This window comes from Prunus mume, linkage group LG3 (genome assembly GCF_029339155.1).
Source record: "Prunus mume cultivar Tortuosa linkage group LG3, ASM2933915v1, whole genome shotgun sequence".
In the NCBI taxonomy this organism is placed as follows: domain Eukaryota; kingdom Viridiplantae; phylum Streptophyta; class Magnoliopsida; order Rosales; family Rosaceae; genus Prunus; species Prunus mume.
This window is the reverse complement of record NC_142700.1, coordinates 379,774-403,784: the sequence shown is the minus strand read 5'-3', so window position 1 is coordinate 403,784 and position 24,011 is coordinate 379,774. Positions and strand designations below refer to the sequence as shown.

The following is a 24,011-nucleotide window of genomic DNA, read 5'->3' as shown; positions in this document are numbered from 1 at the left end:
AGGCTGCTCAGAGTTCACTCCTCCCCACTGTCGTTCCTTCTTCCATAGCTCTATTGGTTTAGACAGCCGCAGAGAATGAAGACAATGAGAGAGAGATTTTGAAAATGCTAGCTCTCTCCGACTCTGAACCAAAGCAGTTGATGATGTTGAATAGCAATCCCTCCCGCCACGCATTAAGCTGGAAAGGCTGTTTAACTTATATCCACCTTCATTATATTGAAAATGCTTTACAAGCCTGAGTTTCTCTCTCTGCATGGCCAACATTGCAGAGCAAGCATGAGGAGGAGAGAACTATACACATAGGAAAACTGAGACCCCACTTTTGATCAACTTACGGTACATTGATACACCACATGATGGCTAATCTTCTAAGTTCACATTAGGGGAGCCAAGAGTTTGATTTAAGCAGGGGCCCCATTTTCCTGTCGGAGTTTCACATTACAAGGTCTTGAGTGATCTCTGTGTACTCCATTGCTTGATACATCAAACAAATTGTTTAAGTCAGCTACAAATTTCTCGTGCGTGTGATTGATTACATGACATCAAAGTAGGGCAGGAAAAGTGAGCATGATTGAATTGAAACAAAGAAAATAAAATTGGAAAAAGCTACATTTACATACTAAAATTGGCATTAAAAAATTTATATGATTTATTACAACTGCATGTAATTGATTCTTTCTTCCATAAGGACGAGTTCACTATATACATTATGTAGGGGGAAAAATTGTCAAAACAAAATATTGATCCTCTGTATCAAAAATTTGAGAGACTCCCAGATGATGACGTGCCTCGGCACTCAGTAGGGACCGTCTAGGGATGTTCGCACCTTCTTGTGAAAACTGGAGTTTGGGAGGTTAAGTCAATCATTTACCAATTGTGTAACTGAGAACTTATGCTTTTCACGACAGGGTGGTAATCTGTGTGAAAGAGTCGCTTAGCCTTCTCTGAACCAGGATGCTCAAGCCACTCATCGTATAAGCTTTGCACTAAAGGGTTTCCAAAAGGATCCGCTATCAAAACCTGTACAATATTAAAGGATTGTCATTCAAAGCCTACAAACATCATCATTATTCTCAGGCCAAAGATAGGGTTCACTACCACAACAGCAAGCTAAATGACAAAATAAACAAAGTTAACAATTACAAAAGATCCATGCATGTAAAACGAGATAGTCTCATGGCGACTCTGTAAAGTGAATGTCTACTCCCCTCCTTTTCTTGGACAGAATAGACAAGAAAAGGGCCAACAGTAGATGCCTCAAATATCCATCACTTAAACGGCCAAAGTTATCAAAGTTTATGAGCCTCATACTGCAAATAGAGTCCACAAAATAACTGAAAATAATGCTACAAAACACTTACGTTTTCCATATAGGCTGTTTGTAATAACTGAATCAACTCCTTTGCAGATTGCCCAGGCCGTGGCTTAATCTGTCCTCCACCATTCAAGCAACCTGTTAACTCCCAGTTAGTATTACTTCCAAAGTCCCAGTTTCATACGAAGGATAATTGAAAATATTGAACAACATATTCATTTGAAGAATTAATAAGTAGCACGTTTTACAAGAAACATACCTGAAGGGCATGCCATGATCTCTAGAAAATGATAATCACATTTTCCAATTTTGATTTTCCTGACAATGTTTTGCAGGTTCCGGAAACCGTAACATAGTGCAAATTTCAATACGGTCTTGCCTTCCACCTAAATGAGAGGGCATCAATATTCTATACAAAAACGGACAGCAACGCTAATACAAGGACTTAGCCCTTAATTTTTTTTCCAAATCTATATACTACCCACCAATACTGTACGGATGCAAAGATAAAGACTGGAAATGCCATATGACCGGGAATACAATACCAGAAAACTATCCAAACAACCATAACAAGAAAGGTTTAACATGCATAAAAAGCCACAAAACCATGACAAGCAGATCACCTAAACTAAATCACAACTACTATCGGCCAATTGTCCTACTTCCCTCTACATTTTATCAAGTGGTCGGGCTAGAGACATAAACAACCATAGGTAATTTCAATCTAACCAGTGCTTCAAAACACTGATGACCTTCCCCTGCCTCTTACAAGCCTACCACATTTGTGAACAAAAGTACAAAGAAACTTTACTTACTTCCAAAGTCACTTCCTGGAAGTCTGAATTTTTAATAGTTCTGAAATCAACAGGGCCTTTGACTTCTCTTCCAAAGAGCACTTTACCAGCATAACGGAATATTGTTTCTGCATAACCCCCAGAGCTTCCCTGGACTCCATAAAGATGCCCTTCATTAAAATTTGTCAACCTGGTGGAATAACATATTTGTTAAAAAGTCCACAGCACATAGAAGGAGCCTTATGGAAATATTTGCAGCTCTTACATGCCATCCAGAGGAGACTCTTCTAAGCCTTTAAAATCAACTCCTTTTAACTGCAGCCGCCCAAAACAAAAAAGATTTTGAGTTCATATAAGTAAGCATTATTTAGAAAAGTGGAATAAAGTGGAGATGGTAATAATTACTTAAAATTTTGGTCTCACCTGTATCAGTTCTAAAACTTCCCCAGATGTCAACACCGAATCTACCTCTGAAACCCTAAGACCTTCATTCTCATTAGTTTTGGATTGTTCAACTTCAAAAACAAAGTCATCACGTGAAGCCTCAAGCTTCTTATCATAACAAGGCATCACAGTCACATGGTACACATCAGCCGGCCTGTCAAATAAAATCATTCAGGGATATGCAATGAAAATAAGATACTTCTGTGAATTCATTTAATTTCACCAGAAGAAAATTATGTACTTCAAACTTCCAACACTAAATACAGCCAAGGCAGCATAACAATCATATGTGGACTAAACCTATTAACAATTATGCCTAAGATCCAAGCACAGCTAGTTTCTTATGAACTTTAACAGAAAATGATGCTAATATATGCTAGAAAATTGTCAATTTCCATTGTACAAAATAAATTTATAAATTCTAAGTAAAAGAGGAGAAAAAGGGAAGGAACACAAATTTTTTGGCATGCATAACAGCTAAGTACGCGCTAAGAATTTCATTACTGATACAGAATGGTCCTATTAACAAGACTGTCAACAGCAGAAATTTGATAAAAATAATATGTACATATTATGGAACATCAATTATTAGAATTCTTATAAAGCTACAAGCATACAGAAGAAATTATCCGCATTCCAATTATGATCACAGTTTGGCTGAAAAGAGAGCAGGCTTGAAATTTAGACACAAAAAATAACCTATCAACCCAAGAAAAGAAACAAGGGACAGAAAAAAAAAATACCTAAGACCCATTTTTTGGCATATATTATTTTTAACAATAACTCCAATTGTTTGCTGGGGACTCTTCACTGAAGAAATATAAGGAAGAACATAGGATCCAAGTTGTTTTTCAGCATAGCATATCCAACCTGCAACAACACATATTTTATAAATCATGACAGAAACAATTCACCACATTCTTTATCAACAAAAGCAAAAATGTGAATATAGTATTGAACTATTATCTTTTATCAATTAAAAACCCTTTCTTTTCCTTTTTTCCACTTTGTGTACCTCTACAGCAAAGCAGAAAAAAAAAAAAAAAAATCAGGCCTCTTTTCTCTCTCTTTTGTGTCTGTATTAAGGAGGGAAGAGGAGAAAAGGATATAATGCAATTACCAAACAAATATAGGCCTTAGATGTATATACCTGGACACGCTGATGAAATCATGGGCAAGGAAGATTGACAGCTTTTATCATCTGTTGACTGGCTTTGTTTGTACCTTGTGATGAACTCATTACAAGATTCAACAAGAGTTAAATCTCTACTGCAACTTGTATCAAATATAGCCTTTACACCCAATGACTTAAAAAAAGTCGTGAGTTTCCTAAAGACCTGGAAAATTGAAATAACATCCGATGTTAATATCCAATGACAACAGGTATGCTCGACTAACTTATTGCATACACCAATCGTGAATGAACAGTTATTAGGATTCTATAAGAACCTTGACTTAGAGTTAACAATTCATCGTAGGGAAAAACAAGCTGCAACGTTATATTTGACCTGAAGTGGTGAAATTCCAAAATACACGGCAAGTGAAGCTCTTGATTGAGGAGATAGGGAGACAATGACAGCTTTTCCCTTATCAATATTAAAAAGGAACTCATCCAAACTTTGCTTCTCCAGCATAACTGTCTCCGCTGATGTTACACACCCACTGCACAGTACAGAAAATCATAGATATTATCCCATTTGTATGGGCTTACAGTAGATTCTAACTTGGTTGAGCTAGTCTTAATCATAATCCACCCAGCAGGAAGGTTGGTAAATTTGAGCCAACTATTTTATGTTCACAGTACCTAGTCTTGCACAATATATTATGCAGATTCTAAGAACCCAGTTATTTTTTTCCTTCGAAATTTTAAAATGGCAAATATCGTTACAACATATATTGTTAGTGAAAATTAGGCCAAACAGCAAGTCCTATCCCAAATATGAAACAACAACTTTAACATGGCAATTAAGGCTAGTAAAAAAAAGTGATTTTATAAATAAAAGATTAAAAACTCGAACTTCAACGCGCCCTAGTACCCGAATTCTGATTTGTTTCACATTCAAATTATAAAAAAAAAAAAATCAGAGGCATGATTTACCTGCATGCTAAGCAATCTTTGAGTGAAATTTTAACTGGTTCTGTTTTCAATTGCTTGCTAGAAGTTGAAACCTTCACAACAAAAGAAAGAAAAAAAATTACGAACAAGCTTAAATATCATTACTTCAGCTCCAATTAAGAATAAATGCATATGTCAAAATCGAAGAGCTGACACTTGCTTCAACAATTAGGAAAACGAAAAAAAAAAGTCTACCAGAAAAGGAAAAAATAAAGAGAGGGAGAAATTTACCTCAGGCTTAGCAGAGGGCTTGGTTGAGGAGGCTTTGAGTCCTTTGAGAGAGACTATGCAAGCCTGAGATGGTGCTATGAAATCGTTGAGATCTCCAATTCGAAGCGTCGCCGAGAACTTCTCTGACATCACTTTAAAGCCGACAAATTTAAAGTCGAAAATTTGATATGAGGGTTTCTGCAAATTAGGGTTTTTGGAGTTTGAAGATGAACGAGAAAGGGAAAATGGGTTGATAGGTCAGAGGCGGTGCCAGAAGCTGGAAGAGAAGAGAAGGTGTGGCTTAGCCTGTAATTCATAAGAAGGCTGTTTAGACTAGCAGCCAATGGGGTTGTAGAATGCTGTGGAAAAAATAAGGTCAACGAAAGTAGTTTGATTTGTGTATTCGTTTTGGTAAGGGTTTGATATGTATCTACTTGTTTCGTTATCTATTAGATTTCGGGTTGCTTTGGTTGGTCGGTCGGGCCCTTTGTATACTTCTGCACCGTCAGCGTTTGAAGCACGTGTCGACCACGGTCCACCACGCCACTCATTCTTTACGCTTATATTTACATTATAATATAAATTCCAAATTTTAGATATTTTTTCATATTAAAAATAAAAATATCATTAGACTAAAATGTAATTGATACTTTTAAAATTATTTTTTCATTAATTCTTATATAATGTTTTGTTGAATTGATTAACATATTTTTTTTTTAAGTGCACACATTTATCCCACAATGTAAATTTATCATCATAATTAATTATGTTTTGAATTATCGCGGCAATTGTTTGGTTGTCTAAAATGTGCAATCTGTTATTTAAAGGAAACTAAGGACATGGTTACTATAAATTGCCTCATGGTTTGTTATTGTAAAAGATTAACTAGTATGTTATATTATAAGAAAAAGTAAATGTTATATTGTACCAATATTCTTTACTAAAAAGAGTTGTTTATGAGCCTCCACATCTTTCCTTCAGTGCCTGCCCCCTTTCCTACGAGAAATACTTATATGAAACGGGAATAATATTATTTTGTTATTTTTGATCAATCATGGTATGACACACACACACACATGTTAGCTGTTTCACACGGCAGATTGTGATTAGCCTGAAATAGTAAAACAGTGTTATTCCCGTTTCATACAAGTTTTTATGCCTTTACCCTCTCCCCTCCCTTTCCCTCATCTCCTCCTCTTGCTTTGATTTTGTGTGGTTCTTTTGTTTCTGCAGGTGTCTTGGTTTTGTTTTGTTTTGTTTATTTTTATTTTTTTTAAGATTCAAGAATTCATGTATAGGTCTATTCCAGATCTATACTTTTCCAGAGGATTGACAATTGGTTTTGGTCGACTTGGGTGATTTTGCTAGAACTCTTGTGTGTCTTGGAGGTTGTTGAAGTAGCCAACGTGAAACATCATTGTCGTCATGATTTAGTTGTTGTTTTTGGCCTATATACACAAGGTGTTTAGCTCCTATTTAGAGTTTGAGTTACAATAATGAAAATTGACGGTTTGTGTAGGTTGGGGTTTAGCCGATGCGGCACTAAGGGTTTTAGTAGGCATGGCTCTTTGGATCTCTTTGGGTGTCAGAGAGGATGTGGAGCTATGGTCCTATTTTTCTTTGTCTGTTTTAGTCTATTACTCATTAGGATTTTCTTAGTTTGTATTTTACTTTCAGTTGAGATTCGGATTAGTCGTTTCTACCGTTGCACAGTGGATCTATATTGTTAGTATGAGTACAAATACTTTGGGCTACTGAATCAGGAGTTTGAATATTTGTTGGTTTAAGCATAATTTTCTCCAGATTCATTTGGTCATTGGAGATATTGTATCCATTTCGACACTTTTATGACTTTGTACTATGTTCTATTTCTTCAATAAATACTTTCGCTTTATTTTTATTTTTTTAAAAAGAGTTGTAGATGTTTAGAACAAAAAAAATAAAATTGCATATGATCGATAAATAAAATATACAGCCCCTAATTGAAAATGGGGTATCAATTTATTTAACAAATAAAAATAGTAAATGATGTTAGTTATTAGGCTTTTGAAAGTTCAACACTATGGTTTAGTTTAGTGAAAAAGGTCTAAATTTGCAAATCAGTGGTCTTCAATTTAGTGAAAAAAGTCTTAATTTGCATATCAATAGTCTTCGGTTTCAACCTCCATGCTCCATGGCACTTGACACTGTGTATGAGTAAATCTCCCTCCCAACCCTCAAACCTATAGTTTCTTCTATATATACAAGCTTTTGGGTTATTGTCTAATGCAAATCTTTGTATATGGTCTATTAGCTTGGGGTACTGTTACCAAGCAGATACACTTTTGCTAAACACATGCAGCTAATTAAGTTCAATTATCACAACACAAGAAAGCAAAGGTGAGAGGTTTGAGAAGTCCTCCTGCAACAGAGCTTGTAATTAATTAAGGCAGCTCTAATGTTACATTGACCACTTGAGATTATAGTTCCAAGTTCAAGAATGGTTCATCAAGAAAGAATAAACTCTACAAGAACATACTGGCCTCATCAATTTATTGTAAGAATTCAAAGGCAGCAAAAGCCTACATTTTTATCATCACCGTCCGTCTAATCATCACACATAAGAAGTGACTAGTTTAAGTTACAAAGTAGTGGTTGGTGTTTTGTTGGGGTCTTTGTGGTTCCTAGAAGAAGGCTGGCTAGACCTAGACCCCCTACCACCTGGTGGCGCTGCTGCTCTTGCTCTTGTTGCCACCATACAAGCGGAAGAGATTGAAAGCAGAAATGCAAGAGAGCACCACAGTGCTCAGACTAACTAATAAAGCGCTTGCAATTCCCTCCCCAACTTGGTTGCAGAACTTGTCATACATATTGCATATCTTCATCCATTGCAGCTCTGACTGCCCCAACTTGGCAAACACCGCAGATTGCGCAGCAGCTCCTACTGCAGCCACACTCACATATGCCATCACCTACACAAACCCATTAACAAATTAATGATTTCTAATTAAGTACCAAATTCTGATTAAAATAGGTGAAGGCTTCTCTGCTTGCTATTAATTCACAGTTATTTCTAATAAACTACCAGGGCAATAATAATTAGTACCAAAAGGAGCTACTTAACTAATCAAGATGCAATGTAATGATACCTGATCACCAGAGAAAATGATCCAAGCTATGGGCTTGCTGAAGAGCACATTTCCTCTAACCATGCTCACAACACAGCGCAGCACTTGCACCAGAGAGTATGCAGCAATTATTCCATTGGCTATCACCAAAAACCTACATAACAAAACATGAATAAAAAATTGCCTCAAAGAGGAAAACAGAAACATGGGGGATTTAGAACAGAGGAGCATTGGAGATGTACACAAGAGCTTTCATGTCAGTGAATTTAGCTTTCTTCTGGATTGTGAAGATCTCTTTGACCTGGGTATCAGTTCCCACAAGAGCAGCAGCAATGACTCCTAAACCACAGATCACACACCTCAAAACCAACTCTGCCACCCTCACTCTCCGATCAATCACTTTTAAATTGGTGTTGTGATACACCGGAACATTCCCAGGACTAACACCAACACCCAAGTAGCTCATTCTTCCCAAATGTGAAAAACCAGTCCTAAAAGCCTAAAACTTCGCTCAACAAGTTGAAAAAGAAGCAAGCAAGAACAAAACTCTCACACCCACACAACAGTAGTACCCCACCCAGCAATTTGCACTATCATCACTCAGCCCACCTACCTTCAACTTCCCACTACTTTTATATAGACGCTCAGAAAAGCCTTCTTTTTTCTTTAATATTATAAAGTTCCAACCTTTTTCTTGTTGGGTTTTTTTCCTTTCTTATTCTATAAATTCCGAAAATATTATATTTGGTGATTGGAGGAGCTTTGCTGCCAGCATAGCATGCAAGGCCTGCCAAGTGGTGAAAGACAGAGGCGCTTGTTTGGGGGAAAGGGCACCTCACAGTCACTTAATTTAGGTTAGGGACATTAAATGGAACCTCACCTTACCTCTGGTTTTCTGCATTTATTAAACATAGTGGCCTGGGATCTTTTGGGGGAGTTTTTCTTTTATTATTATTTATTTTATGAAATTTTCTCCCTGTAATTTGTTTCTAGGAAGAGGCAATAGTTGCTTGCCCCAAGGAAGGAGTTAGATAAGGTGAGAAACTTAAATTCTACCATTAATAAATTATGTCTGTTTCTGGTGGTGGAACTCATAATGACCAATTTCTACCATTAGAGTTAAAAAGAATAAAGGAAGACGCAAAGTCGGATTGTGGTGGTGGGGTCATTTTGAATTTTGTTGTGTTGATCTGTGCTTAGTTAGTGGGTCCCTGTCGGTTTTTCCATGGTAGGTAAGGTTTGTGTACGCGAGATGAGAGATGAGAGTAGCATGAAGAAAGAAAGTTGGTGTTTGCTTCTCACCACCACCAGTCACTAATACCGTGGACTATGGACTATGGAGCCATTTCTGTCTTCCTACTCAATTCACATTAACAGTAAAAGAGCTTCACTACTACCATGGACTATGGACACACTGTTCATAAATCTTCATCCAATTTCACTTGCAAGCAATGTCTCAAAACTATTTCACAACAATAATAATTCAGATTACACAAAAATGGGAAGTGATTATATTAAATTTTGAAATAAGATAACTTATTAGGAGCCGTGTTTGGATTGGTATTTGACTGATATTTGGATTGGAATTGAGAGGAGGAGAGGGATGGCATGGAGGCAACTGTTGTTGATGACCCTGCTCTAGGCTCTTTCTCTGTGCCCATTGATAACATACATACTTTTATGGGATCTGATTGATTGGGTTAGTCTTTTCATGTAGAGCTAGCTTAGCTATTATGAGTATCCATGCATGTGAAAGTGACCATGCACCCCATGCCGCCATCTTTTAATGACTGCCTGCTCATAATATACAGGGAGAGAGGTTAGGACTCGGGAGAGGAGAGGCTAGCTATTAGCTATTTTGTGACATGACTCACAGCCCATATCTCTGCTCCACCACTTGGATCATAACCCTTTTATCTTTCATTCTGTATATTTTGGTTAGAAATCAATCGACTGAGTTGAAGCCTAGAATGTGAAAAACATGTTCCAGTTTCTGGGTTATGGCCCAATCTGCTGTTCAACCTAGCCCAAACCTTGCATGTTATTATCAAAGGAGAAACTCGGGCCTAGTAATATAGTTGGGCCAGTTTCAGGATTATGGGTCATTCTGCTCAACCTGGCATCAGGGCATTCTATAGTGTGAGAGCCTTATCTAAAGCCCTTAGATGAGGTCTTATCTCTTAACCGTTGGATCAGGCTAACAAATTTGATCCAATGACTAACCAATTGATCCAACGATCTAACAAATTTGATCCAATAACTAACCAATTTGATCCAACGATTAAGAGGTAAGACCTCACTTAAGAATAAACATAGCTAAGTTAAGAGTAAAAGGGTCAATGCATCGACCATAGCAGTCCTGGAAATAATCTAAGGAATTAAGCAGAGCAGAGCACAGTGAGAGTGAATGGAAACTCAAAAATAATTTTAATTGGATCTGTATGTGATACATACATAGTGATAATACCACAAATGCAAATCCTCTGTTTTAACTTTTTCACTGCAAATCCCAATCCTCCACGCTTTCATCAAGGAAGGTACTCAAACTTGCACGACTTATGACCTGTCACCCACCCAAGCACAAAAATAAGAAGAAGAAAGAAAAAGAATTACGGTATGTATATAAAATAAATCCAATGCAAGCTGAAATGAATGACGAATTATTACTTGGATCAAGGGCAGTGACGAAAGCAGCAGCATTGAAGTAGCAAGTCCCTCCCTGCTGCTTCAACTTTTGATAGTAATTGTTGAAGGCGTAAGAGGCGTGGTGCTGTAGAGTGTTGGGCAAGTAGCATGCTTGGTTTTCTTGGATCTTACTGCAGTCTGCTCCTCCCACTTGACAAGCCCAATTAAGCGCCATTTGCAGCTCCTCGTCTGGGGTCTGCTCATCGGCTATGCACCACTCCTCCTCCAACTGCCCTCCTTTCATTTCACAACAACAACAACAACACCACAAGGCAACTCTTTAATAATAAATAGAATAAATAATGACGAGACGAGACGAAACGAGTTTAATTACTACCACATCTTTGTGGTGTTTGAGCCAAAAACATGAGAGCTAGCACAATCCATAGCAGCAATGTAGAAGACATTGTTTTCAAGTTTTAACTCAACAAAAACTTGTAACTGCTGCAATTCAAACATCTCCACCGACTCCCTATAGTATTTATGGAGCAACCAAACCAACTTGGGCCACAAGAGATTCTCATCTCATCTTTAAAAAGAAAAGCTCAAATCAAAGTAACATGCTATCATATGCGTTCCTTCAATTCTAAGTAATGACGAATCAAATCTAAGACTAATATATACTCTCTCTCTCTCTCTCTCTCTCTCTCTCTCTCTACAATGCCTAAAGTACCCTCATCCTTGCAATTTGCAATGGCTTTGCTTTTCAATATTTTTAAAATGAGCCACCGCCAACCTAGGCACAAACAAGCCATATACACTTTTGCTAAGTTAAATTTGGGTCCAATCCAAGAGTGATCGCTTCCTCGTGTATTACCTACCCTCAAACTAACTTGTAATAGAATACGATGTCATGAAGCACTCATGTCGTGCATCTATTTTTACCTACTTGCAACTTGCCACCACAACAATGGCCTTAATTCCCTTTTTGTTCCTCTCTTGGTTTAACATATATACCCTTCAGCCTCATCCTGTCCTCCAATCTCCATCTCTCTTTCTCTACAGTCTACCCTCCAATATAATGGCTCCTTGGTTTTTGTTCATCCTTGTTTCTGCTCTCTTCCCACTTTCCCCACAGGTCCACGGTCTCAACTACACCGATGTGCAGGCGGCAGTTACGGATATGAGATCAAAGTCTTACTATGGATTTGCAATTCTTCTGCAGATGCTAAACAGCACGTCGCAACCATACCGGTCCTTAACTTTCTTGATGCCAGGTGACTCCCAATTATCTGAATCCCCAATATCAGTAGACCATCTCGAAGATTTCCTGATAAGTCACGCTGTCACAACCCCTCTCCTTTTCAATGACTTGTTACATTTTCCAACCGGGAGCCTTATACCGTCTGGTGCCGAGAACAAGATGATCAGAATCAACAACCGTGGCAGAGCTAACTTCTTTGTCAACAATGCGCATATTGTCACACCCAATATTTGCCAGAACTCTTACATTAAGTGCCATGGAATTGATACTGTAATTCAGTACGAGAATAGCTCATACATAAATAGCTAAATGAATCCAACATCATGCTGGTTCAACTTACAGACCCCTACTAGTACTACACTAATGCTATGAAGCATCTCTGCCCCTAGTTAAGGTCTCTTTATCTTTAAAGAACTTTATTCTGTCCATGTACTGTCTTGCAAGTTAGTTATACAAATATTCATCTTCAAGAAAAGTTCTAATCCTACTCCACAAACACATATAAGAACCAGATCGAACCACGGTGGATTAAACTGCATTTATCCTTCTCCCCAATGAATCTATTCCAATTACAGTTTAATTTTTGTTCGGTAAAGAATGCTAAAGAAATCCTCATTTGATTCATTGAACACAAAGAAACATGTTACTGAAATAGAATAATGTAGCAGATAAAGCATAGCATTCAGTAACAAAAAAGACTTTGTTATTCATGTTCTTCACGTGCACCATGTACAATCACTCACCAGTAACTTCAACACCCTTTAAGAACGCACAAACTCTTCTACTGCGAAAGGACTTTCACCTTTTGGTCAGTATATCTTGTGCATAAGATGGTAGATTAGATACTGACCCCGATGAAGCAAAAGATGAAATAGGAACAGTACAAAACAAATTACTAACATATGACAGCGGATTTAGATAAATCTTTGATGAATTTGTTTTCCATAAGTTCGTCTGCCATCACCCAATCTCCGGTTTGCTTGAGCTATTCTGCTTTCTGCTTCGGACTTCTGGGAACAATCAGAACTTTTGGACAACTTCTTGGCACAAAAGTTAAATCCAAACTCCATCTTGTTTTGAGATAAGCTTTCATGATGTCCATATGGAGAGTCATAGCCCATCTCGTCAAATTCCTGCAAAAATTCAACCCTATTTCAAACATTTATGACTTGCAATCAATCTGGAAAAGCATACAGGGTTTATGAGTTCTATAGGAGACTACTAGAACCAAACAAACATGTAATAGGTAAAACAAAATTAAATGTGACCTTGGACTTTGTTTTTGCATAATAGGGTGTCAAGCAAGGATTTAAATCCTTCAGGAACATGTCATCTGGACTACCAGGGCTGGTTGGATCACCAGAGCTGAACTCCTGTTTGAATGAACAGATTATTAGTTAAAAGGAAGTAGGAAATGTAAATTGACTTGAACATCACTTTGTCTATTACATTTGTAAATCTAAGATCATTCGGCCCTAGCTGTCTATTACATTTTCCAAATTATTACTTCATCAAGGTGTGCTTACAACAGAGTTGGAAGGTTCATTGTCATCATATGTTGGGGTTCTTGGAGAACTATCATCACGTTGAAAACACGCCCTAACTGAACATTTATCTGCCTTCACCTGCTCAATGAATATAACATTTGTCAGCAAAATCTAAGACAAAAACTAAAAGTAAATAAATAAATCCCAGACCAGCATTTAGTTCCCTTTGAATTCAGTAAGCATAGTATTCCACAGAGAAGGGAACATTATAGTCATAATGGATGTTGGAAAGAATCCTCTAACAGTAGAATATTGCATTACGACGTAAAAGGATCAATTAAAAAGTGAAAAGGTGAATGGCAATACCTCAGCAAGATCCTCTGCAAGGCACTGAAGCTGGCCAGTAAGGGAAGTGACCTGCCTTTGAAGATTTGGGATTACTTGTTTTGCTTGCTTCAGCTCTGACCCCTGCTTCTCTAACATCTCTTGAAGCTGAGAATTCATAACATCTGGAAACAAAATCGCATTCTTTAATGATTTGATTTCTTCCCTTTGCTTCAAACACAAATCCTTCAATTTATCCACCTGCACTTTCCAAACAAGTCCACCGCCTCATTATTTCTCTATTACAAAAACCGCACTCAAATTGGCCCAATTTATAACTGTCCAATTCAACTTTAAAAGGTCTGGAATTTACTGCCGAATTGTTTCAAAAGTTTGAAATCTGTGACACTAATATGTACTTCATAAATGTAAACGCAGAGTTAACAAATGAAAAAAAAAATCAAAATTTAAAATTCAACCTTATTATCTGCGCAAAAAAGAAGGGACAAAATGACTCACTTCTCCGTTCTTTTCTTGAAGCATCAACTTGAGCTCCGCAATCTCCACTTCTTGCTCCTTATTCAGATTCAAAAGCTCTCTCTCACTTCTTAACACCATGGCCAGCGTCCTGGTGTTCCCTTTTACCTCAGTCAACGCTTTGACCTCCTTTTTCTTATCTGACGACGTCGTCCCTGTTCCTTTCCCAAAGAGCTTCCTACCCAACGCCGTTAAATTCGAACCCGTCCCGTTCCTGGCCGTATTTTTCAAGTCGCCGGCGATTAGATCAGACGGAATCACCAAGCCCGTGGCCTTAATTGGCTTAGCCTTGGACGTGGATCGCTTTTCCATGAACTTTTTCATCATCGTGGCGATGTTGGGATCCGACGCCTTAGATTTGACCACGGCGCGTGAGGATGTGGGGAGCTTGAGCTCAGTGGAAGACGAAGGGTCGGAGAAGTGCGACGAGGTTGAGGAGCGTGCATCATACGAACTGTACCGCGACGAAGGCTTCATTGTAAGGCACTGAGCCGACTTACTGAGCTCTGCTAGTGCTAGGGTTTCTGAGGATGAGGGAGGAACTGAGCGACTACTGGAGAGTATTTGAAGTTGGAATTGAATTATTGAATGGTTTTGAAAAAGAGGAGGAGGAGCTCCAGGACACGTGGCGCTGTCAGCAGCTGTGTCTTGCCGCTGTCTTAATTCAAATTTTTGCGCCATCCGCGCCGTCAGCCTTCGTTTTGTTCGATTGGGGCTCGTTTGAGGGCGCCTCGTTTAATTACTAACTCCCCCTCAATCATTTTCTATATTACGGTATTACCATTCCCAGCCTTAGACATCAAACGGCGTGTCGTCTCAGTGGTGTTCGCTTAGATCTGTGCACTGTTAATATGTGGTGGATAGTAATTTCGCGTCTCCAAATATTTGGTTTCACTGTCCATTTCTTTTCTAAAATTGTTCAAACGGATAAATCTAATTCGCAAAGAATACTTCTTTTTTCGATTTTTACGTACACTTGAAAATACTTGTGATCTACATTTAAAAAAATTTCACTAAAACACTGTAACCACTTTTAAACATATAAACACACCCAAAACCCATCATTACACATACTCAAAACCCATTTATAAACACACCCAAAAAGACTTAATCTAATAAATACATGTCTAGGATTGGGTTTATTTATAAATTTGTATTAAAAAAATCGTAACCACTTGATTAATCTAACATGTTGGAGTCAGATGAAAATTAGGGTGTTGATTAAAACAAAGTAAAAAAAACCGATCTCATTTAAGACAGAGAACTATAAATAATACGATATAAAAGGTTAGCATTAGTTATATTAAGGGAAAATTACAGTAAACTCCCCAACCTATAAGGTCATTTACGAGTGCATATTTGATTTTTGGGACATTTACGAGTACATATTCAACGTCGCGGAAAACTTACAATTTGCCTCCTCTTAGTCAAACTGTTAATGAGTCTATTAAATGATAATGTGTTAAAAGCGTGACTTTTTTTTAATGACGTGGACTTCCACGTGGACCAAAAATTAATAAAAAATTATTTAACTATTTAAATTAATTATTGTTGTTAAACTAATTCAAATTTAAAAAAGCAAAATTAAAAATAAAAATCTGGCAAAAATGAAAAGAAATTTTTTTCTCTTCGTCTCTTTCTCTTCCCACACCCCATCAACCACCCTTCCTCCTTGCACACTGCCTTCAAAGCCATCACCATCGACTTTGTTGTCGTTGTATAGAACCAAGGGCAAGATCTCCGTCCTCATCAATTGCGCCAACCTCACCACGACCTTGTACAAAATCGATCGGCCCTCTCGCTTTTGTCTCTACCCCTCCCATATCAAGAAGATGAGAAATTGAGAATGGAAGTGATGCATTTCCAGTGCAAACCTAAATTCTCATACTCAAAGCCACATCTTTTTTGGGTCTAAGAGATCTGAACTGGATCACATGCTGTGATTCTTGGCTCTGAATCAAATGGGTTCATCTGCAAATTCTGAAAGATTGTTCAACATACAAACACCCCTTCAAGAGATCCTTGGTGGAGGCCTTGGTAAGTCATCATCTTCGGATTCTTCGAGGAAGATTCTGTACAAGACCAACTTTTGCAGGTCCTTGGAGGAATCTGGAAGCCGCCTTTACGTTCAAAGGCCATGTCTCTCTCTCTCTCTCTCTCTCTATGTTCCTGTTCTTAAGTTTTTCTTTATAAATATTTAATTTTTATGAATTTATAATGGTTGAAGTATTTTATTAGCCAGTTTGGAGAAAACATTTGCTCATTTGTGAAATTATTGGTTGAACTCTCTCTCTCTCTCTCTCCTCTCTGTGTGAAATTGTTGCTGGTTTGTTGTTTTTATTTTAAGATATTTTTGTTTGGAGAAAACAATCTTTGTATGCCAGTTTAGTACTCCTTGCACATGAACTTCTTTTTAGCCTAAAATTCAAGAATATTTGTATGTCAACAGAGGAGGAAGGAGCTCAACGTCTTGATTTCGCCTCTGCCCCTCTCAGATCTTGGACCCAGAGGTGAGGTGGTGGGTAAGGGGGTGGGGGCTGTTGGGTTTTGGTGTTAGGGGAGGTGGGAAGAGGAGAGGCAGTTGATGAATAATGAGATCTTGCCCTCGATTCTATACAACGACAACGACGTTGGTGACGATGGCTTTGAAGGCGGTGTGCACGAAGGGAGGGTGTTGGGGTTGGGAAGAGAAACATACGAAGATAATTTTTTTTTCTTTTGATTTTTGCCAGATTTTTGTTTTATTATTTTAATTTTGTTGTTTAAAATTTGAATTAATTTAACAATAATAAATAATTTAAACAATAAAATAATTTTTTATTAATTTTTAGTCCACGTGGAAGTCCACATCAAAAAAGGGTCCCACATTTGACAAATCATCATTTAACAGACTCACTAATTTGACTAACAGATGGGGCAAATTGTAAGTTTTCCGCGACGTTAATGTACTCGTAAATGTCCCAAAATCGGGTATGTACTAAGTAAATGACCTTATAGGTTAGGGAGTTTACTGTAGTTTACTCTTATATTAATTTAATTATGTATGTCGACTTACATAAATAAACTTTATAAGATCAATTAAATGATTAAATTTTTTTTTAAATACTCTTTAATGCATCAATGTCAAATATAGAAATTCGGGATCCGTATATTTAATATCCACGGTCGTTTGAGGATTTTACAACCAAAAAAGTTGGTCTTGAGGACCAATCCATTCCAAGCGAAATGGACAAGTTGAGCATCCAAAACTGACAAACCCAGCTACTTACTGTTCAAAACAGCTCGGCCCAAATAAAGTCCATCTCTAATATTCATCCGAGTTTTTTCTTTCAGACCAAATAAAACTTCTTATTTTCTTGTCCGGCAAACATCATTTTCTTTCGAAACAAAAACAAACCGAAGTACCCCAAATAAAAAACCCAAGCTGGGGTTTTTTTGTCCTCCCAGTAAATTAGTGCAGTACAGTCATAGTCAGTTTACAGCAAAATTCAAAAACAGACAATCTATGCTCCCCTAAAAGCTTGAGTATTTATGACACTCAAAAACCCGAATACCTAAATCTTCAGAAAGGAGAGAAAATCTCACAAATGTCTGAATTTCTGAACTGACCCGTTGATCCCCATCCGAAAAACTATCAAACCCAATTACAGTAGTTCAAATTGTTTGGGGGTTTAAGTCCTTGTATAGATATACCAAGTCGTTGTGCTTCTTGTTTATATAAGTGCGTTTGAACAGACACACTTAAAGCAGGTGCTGCTGCTCGTGAGCTCGCTCAGCTTCAGGAATCAACAATGGGTCGTTCTCGTGGAAACTTTCATTCTGATGAGGACCCCACTCAAAGGTTTTAGTTGGTTTTAATTAAAGTGTTATTATTTTCCGTAAATTATTAGTTAGAGTTGCATTCAACCTTGCGTGGTTAGGGATTTTCATTCTGTGTGTTTTTATTTTGGGGTCAAAATCTGCATTTGGGTACGTTTTGGAGCTTTGATTGTGTGGTTCTGCTGAATGAAAACATTGATAAGCTGTTAAACTGGTATACTGGAGAATAACTGTGTAATCAACTGGAAGAGCCAGTCCCATATATTCTTGCTCATGGCCAGGAAAATGTATAGAACGGGGTAATGTAAAATGGGACTGCGTATTCTTACCTAAACTTTTAGTCAATCCCACATGACTTGTGGGATTTTCATTTTCCCGGAAAATACAGGCAAGCCCACTTAGCAAGTGATAAATCTACAAATGCGTTTTGCTTTACTTTTTCTGTATTAGTCTTATTTTAGTTCACATCTTTTTTCTGCCATTGGGACCTTCAGGCTGCCTGTGTCCTATCCTATCACAGAATCCTTTACTCAACATCCATCTTTCATAACTTGGACCGTGCTGATGTTTCATTATCTTTTCGGGACATATATGAAGTTTTATCTGAATACCAACTTTTGATCAAGCAGATCAAGGAGAAAAAAGAATGCATCCACTGGAGAAAACTTAGAATCTTCAGTAGCAGGTACTTTTCACACCATCATGTAGTTCTGAATTGAATTTGTTAAAAAGTGGGATATTGCAAATGGTTTGTATAACTTTTGCTGTTTCAACTTCTTGTTATAATGGTATTATGATATTGTAATCACGTCAAGGAAGAATTACCCTACACTCTTTGTTTATCGACATATGCCTCCAAAAATAATTATTCATTCTAATTCATTCTTTATTTCATCTTAATTTTGTTTTAAACTTTCAAAATTTCCGGGCGCAGGTCAGGGAATAAGTGAAGGGAAAAGGGCTTACCACTGCAATTATTGCAACAAAGACATTACGGGGAAGATCCGAATCAAGTGTTGTATGTGCCCTGATTTTGACCTATGTATAGAGTGTTTTTCTGTTGGAGCTGAGTTGACATCTCATAAAAGCAATCACTCTTACAGGGTTATGGTTAGTATTAAGAAACCATCTCATTTTTCTTATATCTTGTTAAATAGAGTTCTCTGTGGTTCTTATTTATTGACAGACTATGTGAATCAAGTGTTGTGTAACATAGAAATGAGCTTAGCCCTGTTTAAGCAATTCTCTAACAACTAAAGTTAGGCTTCCTTTTTCTCTATGAAGTTGAGAGGAATGCTATCATCTAATACTTTTTCTTTTGACTTACCCTTTCAACAAATATTCATCATATCTAACTGAAACTCTGTTTGTAAATGCTTTTCCAAAGGTAAATAGAATGTGCACTCAATCATTTATTTTTTAACATGTTATGATTCTCAGCCAATAAAGTTGCTAGTCTAGTTTTATCCAGTTATGATGCAATGTTTGAAATTAGTGACTTTGGACAATAAAATGTAGCCCTCTTTGCACTTAAGTTTTTATTTATTTATTTATTTATTTATTTATAATACATATATATATTTCCCTTTCAACAGGACAATTTATCTTTCCCGCTTATTTGCCCAGACTGGAATGCAGATGATGAAATACTGCTTCTGGAGGTACTTTATTTTGTTTTTAATCCCTCAAATAAAGTTGCTACTGATCCTTTTTCTATCTTTTCAACAATGTATTTGGACTTCGCGGGTAAAATTTGACTTATATCCAATTTCAATTTTTGTTATATAAATTCCCTTATTGCAGGCAACCGAGATGTATGGATTGGGGAACTGGGCTGAAGTTGCTGAGCATGTTGGGACAAAGAGTAAAGAACAATGTATAGAACACTACACAAATGTTTATTTGAACTCACAGCGCTTTCCTATTCCGGTATGATGCATTTTGAACAAGTCAGGTCTCTTTCAATCTTAACCTTTCACAAAAATAATCAAGTGCTGGAATGTTTGTTTTCAAGGACATGTCTCATGTAGAAGGAAAAAATAGAAAGGAGCTTCTTGCTATGGCTAAAGGGCATGGAGAGGACAAGAAAGGTTAGTGATAATTACTTACTCTCAATGTTTGGTATCTCTGTTTCCTTACATTCTGAACTGTTAGCATGCATTAACAAAGTTATTTTCATATACTGGACTTTTAGACAGGCATATACGGTGGCTGATGTTCTGTTCTGCCCAATTAAAGTTCTAGTCTCCCATGCTATGTGTAGAACTGTTCCTCATAGTAGAATGATAATTCTCACGGAAGACATATTCTAGATCAATTTCCTGCATTCAGTTTCCCTATATTTATATTCTTTTAAAATAGCAAAGAACATTGAATTTTTGTGAATTAGGCGGCCCATACTTTGTAGTTTATGTATGTCTTCTGGTTGTTTTGGTTATATTCTCGTTCATTTTATTCTTCTTAGTGTTGGTTTTTCTTATTATCAAATACTTGTGACTGTTGTAGGATTTCCTCTGCTGGGGGATCATAGTTTGAAGGAGGAATCTCCATTTTCTCCTTCAAGAACCAAGTATGGTCATCATTCCCACAAATTAATGATATTAGACTATTAGTACACATATGGTACATTTTAATGGGAATCTTCTTGATTTACTCAGAGCGGAAGATATGCACAAAGGTGGCCATTCTAGCCGTTTACTGTCTAGTATCAATACTGGTCAGATAAGATCTATTCTTGACTCCCTGTTTATGATTGATCAAATATAGATGATCTTGGACGTTTCTCAGGTTTATTCCTTTCTTTCTTATACTTCAGATGCAGAATCTGGACTTCGCTCTAGTGGTGCAAGTGTGGCAGCAGCAGCTGGTAACAAGAAGCCATCCAACATGGCCCAGGTTAAAGATGGTCCTGGTGTCATTAAAGTGGAAGGTGATACAAAATTTTCACCAATAGATTGCAACTAGCACGTCCGTTTTTTTTTTTTTTTTGGTTTTGGGGGTCAAGTCCTAACAAAATCTGACACAAGTTTAAACACTATGGCTGAAGCAATGATGGTTGTACTCTGTGTGTGTGTGTTTGTGTTTTCAGGTAAATCACATTGACTGGTGTTAATTTTGACAACACAAGAATAATTTGTCCTGTGCACATCACAAACTTCCAGTCGTCTACTAAATGAATATTAAGAAGTTACAAGAATTGGTGTGGGATCCCTAATTTTCTAGTAGTAGGTTATCTAATCTTGTTTCTATTGTTTATGGCAGAACCTCAAGCAGATAGAAAAGGGAAGAAACCAAGTTCTTTGGGGAGTTCGGGCCCTTCTTTAGTCGAGTCGAGTGGTTATAACGTCAAAAGGCAGGAGTTCGATCCTGAATATGATAACGATTCCGAGCAGCTATTGGCTGACATGGAATTTAAGGATACTGACACTGAAGATGAGCGTGATCTGAAGTTAAGAGTGTTGCGAATCTATTCAAAAAGGTAGCTCACTAAGTTGATTTTGGTACATATTTACACCTAGATTAGTATATTATAATTCATTTATTTTTTGGAACTTAAAGTAGGCAAAACGCAGACCAAATTAGGAATAAGTGAAGAAAAGTAAATTGATTAAAAAAAAAAGGAATTTAGTCATTAATGCAAATTGCAATGGATGAGGATTCTGTTTTATGTGGCTTCTTTTTCTGTTTCAATTTCCTCTTTTTGGGTTAAGAAAAAATTCTTGTTTGGCTGAATTTCTTTTTGTACTTTTGGTCTACTTTGAGGTTTTGTATATATACCAAGTAGCAATATAACATGAGATCTAACACAACAATTTTTGCTTAAAGCTATTAAATGTTTTGACCTTCATGAGGATAAACTTGTTTGCAGACTTGATGAGAGGAAGCGTAGAAAGGATTTCATACTAGGAAGAAATTTATTATATCCTAATCCTTTTGAGAAGGACCTATTGCCTGAAGAAAGGGCGATATGTCGACGTTATGATGTCTTCATGTGCTTCCATTCCAAGGAAGAGCATGAAGAATTACTTCAGACTGTTATTGCGGAGCATCGGACTATGAAAAGAATTCAAGAACTTAAGGTATGATACTTGGCTGACTTTGGAATTCTATATTTACTTGATTCCCTTATCTTATTTGAGAGCAAAATGCTCTTGGACGCTAATCCATTTTTCAGTTACCAATTGGAATATATTGTCCATAAGCATATGCCAGAACTAATTTCAGTTGTTCTCAAATCGCACGTAACCAAAAACATTTCATGGAGAGGTGCCATGTCTTTCCTTTCAAACTGTAAACATGCATGTTTAATCTTAAAAGGTAGGATGCATGGTGTCAATTTTGTGTCCAATTGTTGGTTGCCTTTTTCCCCTTGGATCATCATACTCTTTAAATCCATGAGCAGTTGTCTGATATATTTACAAAGTACACACATGGGTATTGCTTTGTTGATTCCTTCCACGAATCTTGTAATATAATCATGCAGGAAGCCCGAGCTGCTGGTTGCCGTACATCGGCCGAGGCAGATAGATATCTTGAGCATAAACGGAAAAAGGATGCTGAAGAAAATGCTCGCAGAGCAAAGGAAAGTGGGCAAGTTGGTCCGAGCAGTCAGGGAGGTCCAAATTTGTTCGTGTCCTCAGAGTCTGTTGACAAGGACTCAAACTCAAGGCCAGCTGGACAGGCTACTTCAAGCTCTGCCAGTGATATGGATATAATGGGATTTTATGGATCAGATTTACTGTCTGAAGCTGTAAGTATTCATTAAAAACTTCCTAGGTTGTCAATAAGTAAGCATAAGGACACAATTCTGGTTGTTCGCTGTGTTCCTATGGTTTACCAGTCACGAAGAAGTGATCTCTAACTTGGCTGCATTGCATCTGTCAGCCAAATTAATCCAAATATATAGTTTTCACAATATGGTTTTTCCTTTTTCTGGTTGTGACGTGGTACTGGATGCTGAGTCATCAAACTTTTAGATATTACTTGTAGGACTGGATGCAAAGCCCATGTACTTTTATTTCTAACCTATGTGACTATTGTACTTGTACAAAGCCTTTTTCTGAAGCAATCTACTTTTTGTCCCATGGCAGGAGAAACGTCTCTGCAGCGAGATTAGGTTACCACCACCTGTTTTCCTCAAGATGCAAGAAGTTATTTCAATTGAAATCTTCAGCGGCAATGCCAGTAAAAAATCAGATGTCCATCACTTGTTCAAGATTGAACCTAGTAAAATCGACAGGGTTTATGACATGCTTGTGAAAAAGGGGATCACGCAGCCTTGATAGTAGATACCATTTCAGGCTTCATGTTGTTTTTGTTGTACATTGTTTGGATTTGTATCAGTTTTGTTCCAGAGAAATAACAAAATTGCAAATGCTGCTGCTATATCCTCTCCTTTCCATTTCAAAATTGCTTAGTTACCCTGTTATAATATCATTACAGAAAATATGAAATATAAGTGCAATTTAATCAAGCCTTCTTTCGTTTGATCCAAAATACAGATGTATTACGATGTCCAAGAACTTACCATTTCCGAAGAAACTGGAGTTACATCTCTTTTCCCTTTCCATTCAAGAGTTCTTATGTGTTTCCACGCCTCGAATGGCTGTCTCTCATTTCCTTGGTTTTAATGGTCATGTCATGCGAGTAGAGACCTTGGAAAAACCATTTGAAAATGAAATGTAGTATGAAAACCTACTGAAACTATGCACCCAAAAAACAGAAGAGAGAGATCTACTGAAACTAAACAAAAGCAGTCGAGTAAAAGGCTTACGGATATACAAGGGTAAAGGAAAAATAAAGTTCAAACAAATATAGTATAAAAACTGCGGACGAGTAAGCTTCATCAAAACCAAAATCATAAGCAAATTTATAAAATTGACACTTAAAAACAACGAAGACAGATACATTAATAAAAATTGAACAAATACACAATTGTGTCGTTTTTTAAAAGAAGTGAGATTTAAATT

The 24,011-nt window shown here is 37.2% G+C and overlaps 5 protein-coding genes across 5 annotated transcripts; 1 reads left to right on the top strand and 4 right to left on the bottom strand.

Moving 5' to 3' along the window:
* Positions 1 to 611: 611 nt before the first annotated feature.
* Positions 612 to 5,342, bottom strand: NAR1 (ferredoxin hydrogenase). Its single transcript, XM_008229223.3, has 11 exons — positions 4,901 to 5,342; positions 4,652 to 4,722; positions 4,062 to 4,215; positions 3,704 to 3,890; positions 3,297 to 3,423; positions 2,533 to 2,707; positions 2,375 to 2,424; positions 2,131 to 2,299; positions 1,575 to 1,701; positions 1,362 to 1,453; positions 612 to 1,020 (listed from the first exon to the last, which is right to left on the bottom strand). The coding sequence occupies exons 1-11, from the start codon at positions 5,027 to 5,029 to the stop codon at positions 868 to 870; spliced, it is 1,434 nt and encodes a 477-aa protein (XP_008227445.2). The 5' UTR covers positions 5,030 to 5,342; the 3' UTR covers positions 612 to 867.
* A 2,042-nt stretch (positions 5,343 to 7,384) lies between these two features.
* On the bottom strand, positions 7,385 to 8,452 carry LOC103326960 (CASP-like protein 2B1). The gene is made up of 3 exons (XM_008229222.3): positions 8,229 to 8,452; positions 8,008 to 8,140; positions 7,385 to 7,830 (listed from the first exon to the last, which is right to left on the bottom strand). The coding sequence occupies exons 1-3, from the start codon at positions 8,450 to 8,452 to the stop codon at positions 7,573 to 7,575; spliced, it is 615 nt and encodes a 204-aa protein (XP_008227444.2). The 3' UTR covers positions 7,385 to 7,572.
* Positions 8,394 to 12,415, bottom strand: LOC103326959 (PLASMODESMATA CALLOSE-BINDING PROTEIN 5-like). The gene is made up of 4 exons (XM_089049470.1): positions 11,009 to 12,415; positions 10,654 to 10,908; positions 10,441 to 10,549; positions 8,394 to 9,780 (listed from the first exon to the last, which is right to left on the bottom strand). Exons 1-3 carry the CDS (start codon positions 11,076 to 11,078, stop codon positions 10,515 to 10,517), a joined length of 360 nt encoding a protein of 119 aa, XP_088905596.1. The 5' UTR covers positions 11,079 to 12,415; the 3' UTR covers positions 8,394 to 9,780; positions 10,441 to 10,514.
* A 141-nt stretch (positions 12,416 to 12,556) lies between these two features.
* LOC103326957 (structural maintenance of chromosomes protein) lies at positions 12,557 to 14,892 on the bottom strand. The gene is made up of 5 exons (XM_008229218.3): positions 14,206 to 14,892; positions 13,729 to 13,947; positions 13,402 to 13,500; positions 13,144 to 13,248; positions 12,557 to 13,008 (listed from the first exon to the last, which is right to left on the bottom strand). Exons 1-5 carry the CDS (start codon positions 14,698 to 14,700, stop codon positions 12,790 to 12,792), a joined length of 1,137 nt encoding a protein of 378 aa, XP_008227440.2. The 5' UTR covers positions 14,701 to 14,892; the 3' UTR covers positions 12,557 to 12,789.
* A 2,704-nt stretch (positions 14,893 to 17,596) lies between these two features.
* Positions 17,597 to 23,515, top strand: ADA2B (ADA2 2B). Its single transcript, XM_008229217.2, has 13 exons — positions 17,597 to 18,064; positions 18,672 to 18,727; positions 18,977 to 19,152; positions 19,638 to 19,703; positions 19,846 to 19,971; positions 20,057 to 20,132; positions 20,548 to 20,611; positions 20,700 to 20,758; positions 20,858 to 20,971; positions 21,304 to 21,520; positions 21,911 to 22,121; positions 22,526 to 22,792; positions 23,133 to 23,515. The coding sequence occupies exons 1-13, from the start codon at positions 18,015 to 18,017 to the stop codon at positions 23,322 to 23,324; spliced, it is 1,674 nt and encodes a 557-aa protein (XP_008227439.2). The 5' UTR covers positions 17,597 to 18,014; the 3' UTR covers positions 23,325 to 23,515.
* The last annotated feature ends 496 nt before the right edge of the window (positions 23,516 to 24,011 follow it).

Excerpts from the sequence above, each read along its gene's own strand:
- LOC103326957 (XM_008229218.3), bottom strand. The coding sequence starts at position 14,700 with ATGAAGCCTTCGTCGCGGTACAGTTCGTATGATGCACGCTCCTCAACC. Across the intron at positions 13,501-13,728 it reads TTGCAGAGGATCTTGCTGAG|GTGAAGGCAGATAAATGTTC; the intron begins GTATTGCCATTC and ends TTCATTGAGCAG. Across the intron at positions 13,249-13,401 it reads ATGAACCTTCCAACTCTGTT|GAGTTCAGCTCTGGTGATCC; the intron begins GTAAGCACACCT and ends TCATTCAAACAG.
- LOC103326960 (XM_008229222.3), bottom strand. The coding sequence starts at position 8,452 with ATGAGCTACTTGGGTGTTGGTGTTAGTCCTGGGAATGTTCCGGTGTAT. Across the intron at positions 8,141-8,228 it reads ACTGACATGAAAGCTCTTGT|GTTTTTGGTGATAGCCAATG; the intron begins GTACATCTCCAA and ends TTTGTTATGTAG. Across the intron at positions 7,831-8,007 it reads TCATTTTCTCTGGTGATCAG|GTGATGGCATATGTGAGTGT; the intron begins GTATCATTACAT and ends GGGTTTGTGTAG.
- ADA2B (XM_008229217.2), top strand. The coding sequence starts at position 18,015 with ATGGGTCGTTCTCGTGGAAACTTTCATTCTGATGAGGACCCCACTCAA. Across the intron at positions 18,065-18,671 it reads GATGAGGACCCCACTCAAAG|ATCAAGGAGAAAAAAGAATG; the intron begins GTTTTAGTTGGT and ends TTGATCAAGCAG. Across the intron at positions 19,153-19,637 it reads ATCACTCTTACAGGGTTATG|GACAATTTATCTTTCCCGCT; the intron begins GTTAGTATTAAG and ends CCCTTTCAACAG.
- LOC103326959 (XM_089049470.1), bottom strand. The coding sequence starts at position 11,078 with ATGTCTTCTACATTGCTGCTATGGATTGTGCTAGCTCTCATGTTTTTG. Across the intron at positions 10,909-11,008 it reads TCAAACACCACAAAGATGTG|GAGGGCAGTTGGAGGAGGAG; the intron begins GTAGTAATTAAA and ends GTGAAATGAAAG. Across the intron at positions 10,550-10,653 it reads CGTCACTGCCCTTGATCCAA|GTCATAAGTCGTGCAAGTTT; the intron begins GTAATAATTCGT and ends GGTGGGTGACAG.
- NAR1 (XM_008229223.3), bottom strand. The coding sequence starts at position 5,029 with ATGTCAGAGAAGTTCTCGGCGACGCTTCGAATTGGAGATCTCAACGAT. Across the intron at positions 3,424-3,703 it reads GATTTCATCAGCGTGTCCAG|GTTGGATATGCTATGCTGAA; the intron begins GTATATACATCT and ends GTGTTGTTGCAG. Across the intron at positions 2,708-3,296 it reads TGCCAAAAAATGGGTCTTAG|GCCGGCTGATGTGTACCATG; the intron begins GTATTTTTTTTT and ends TTTATTTGACAG.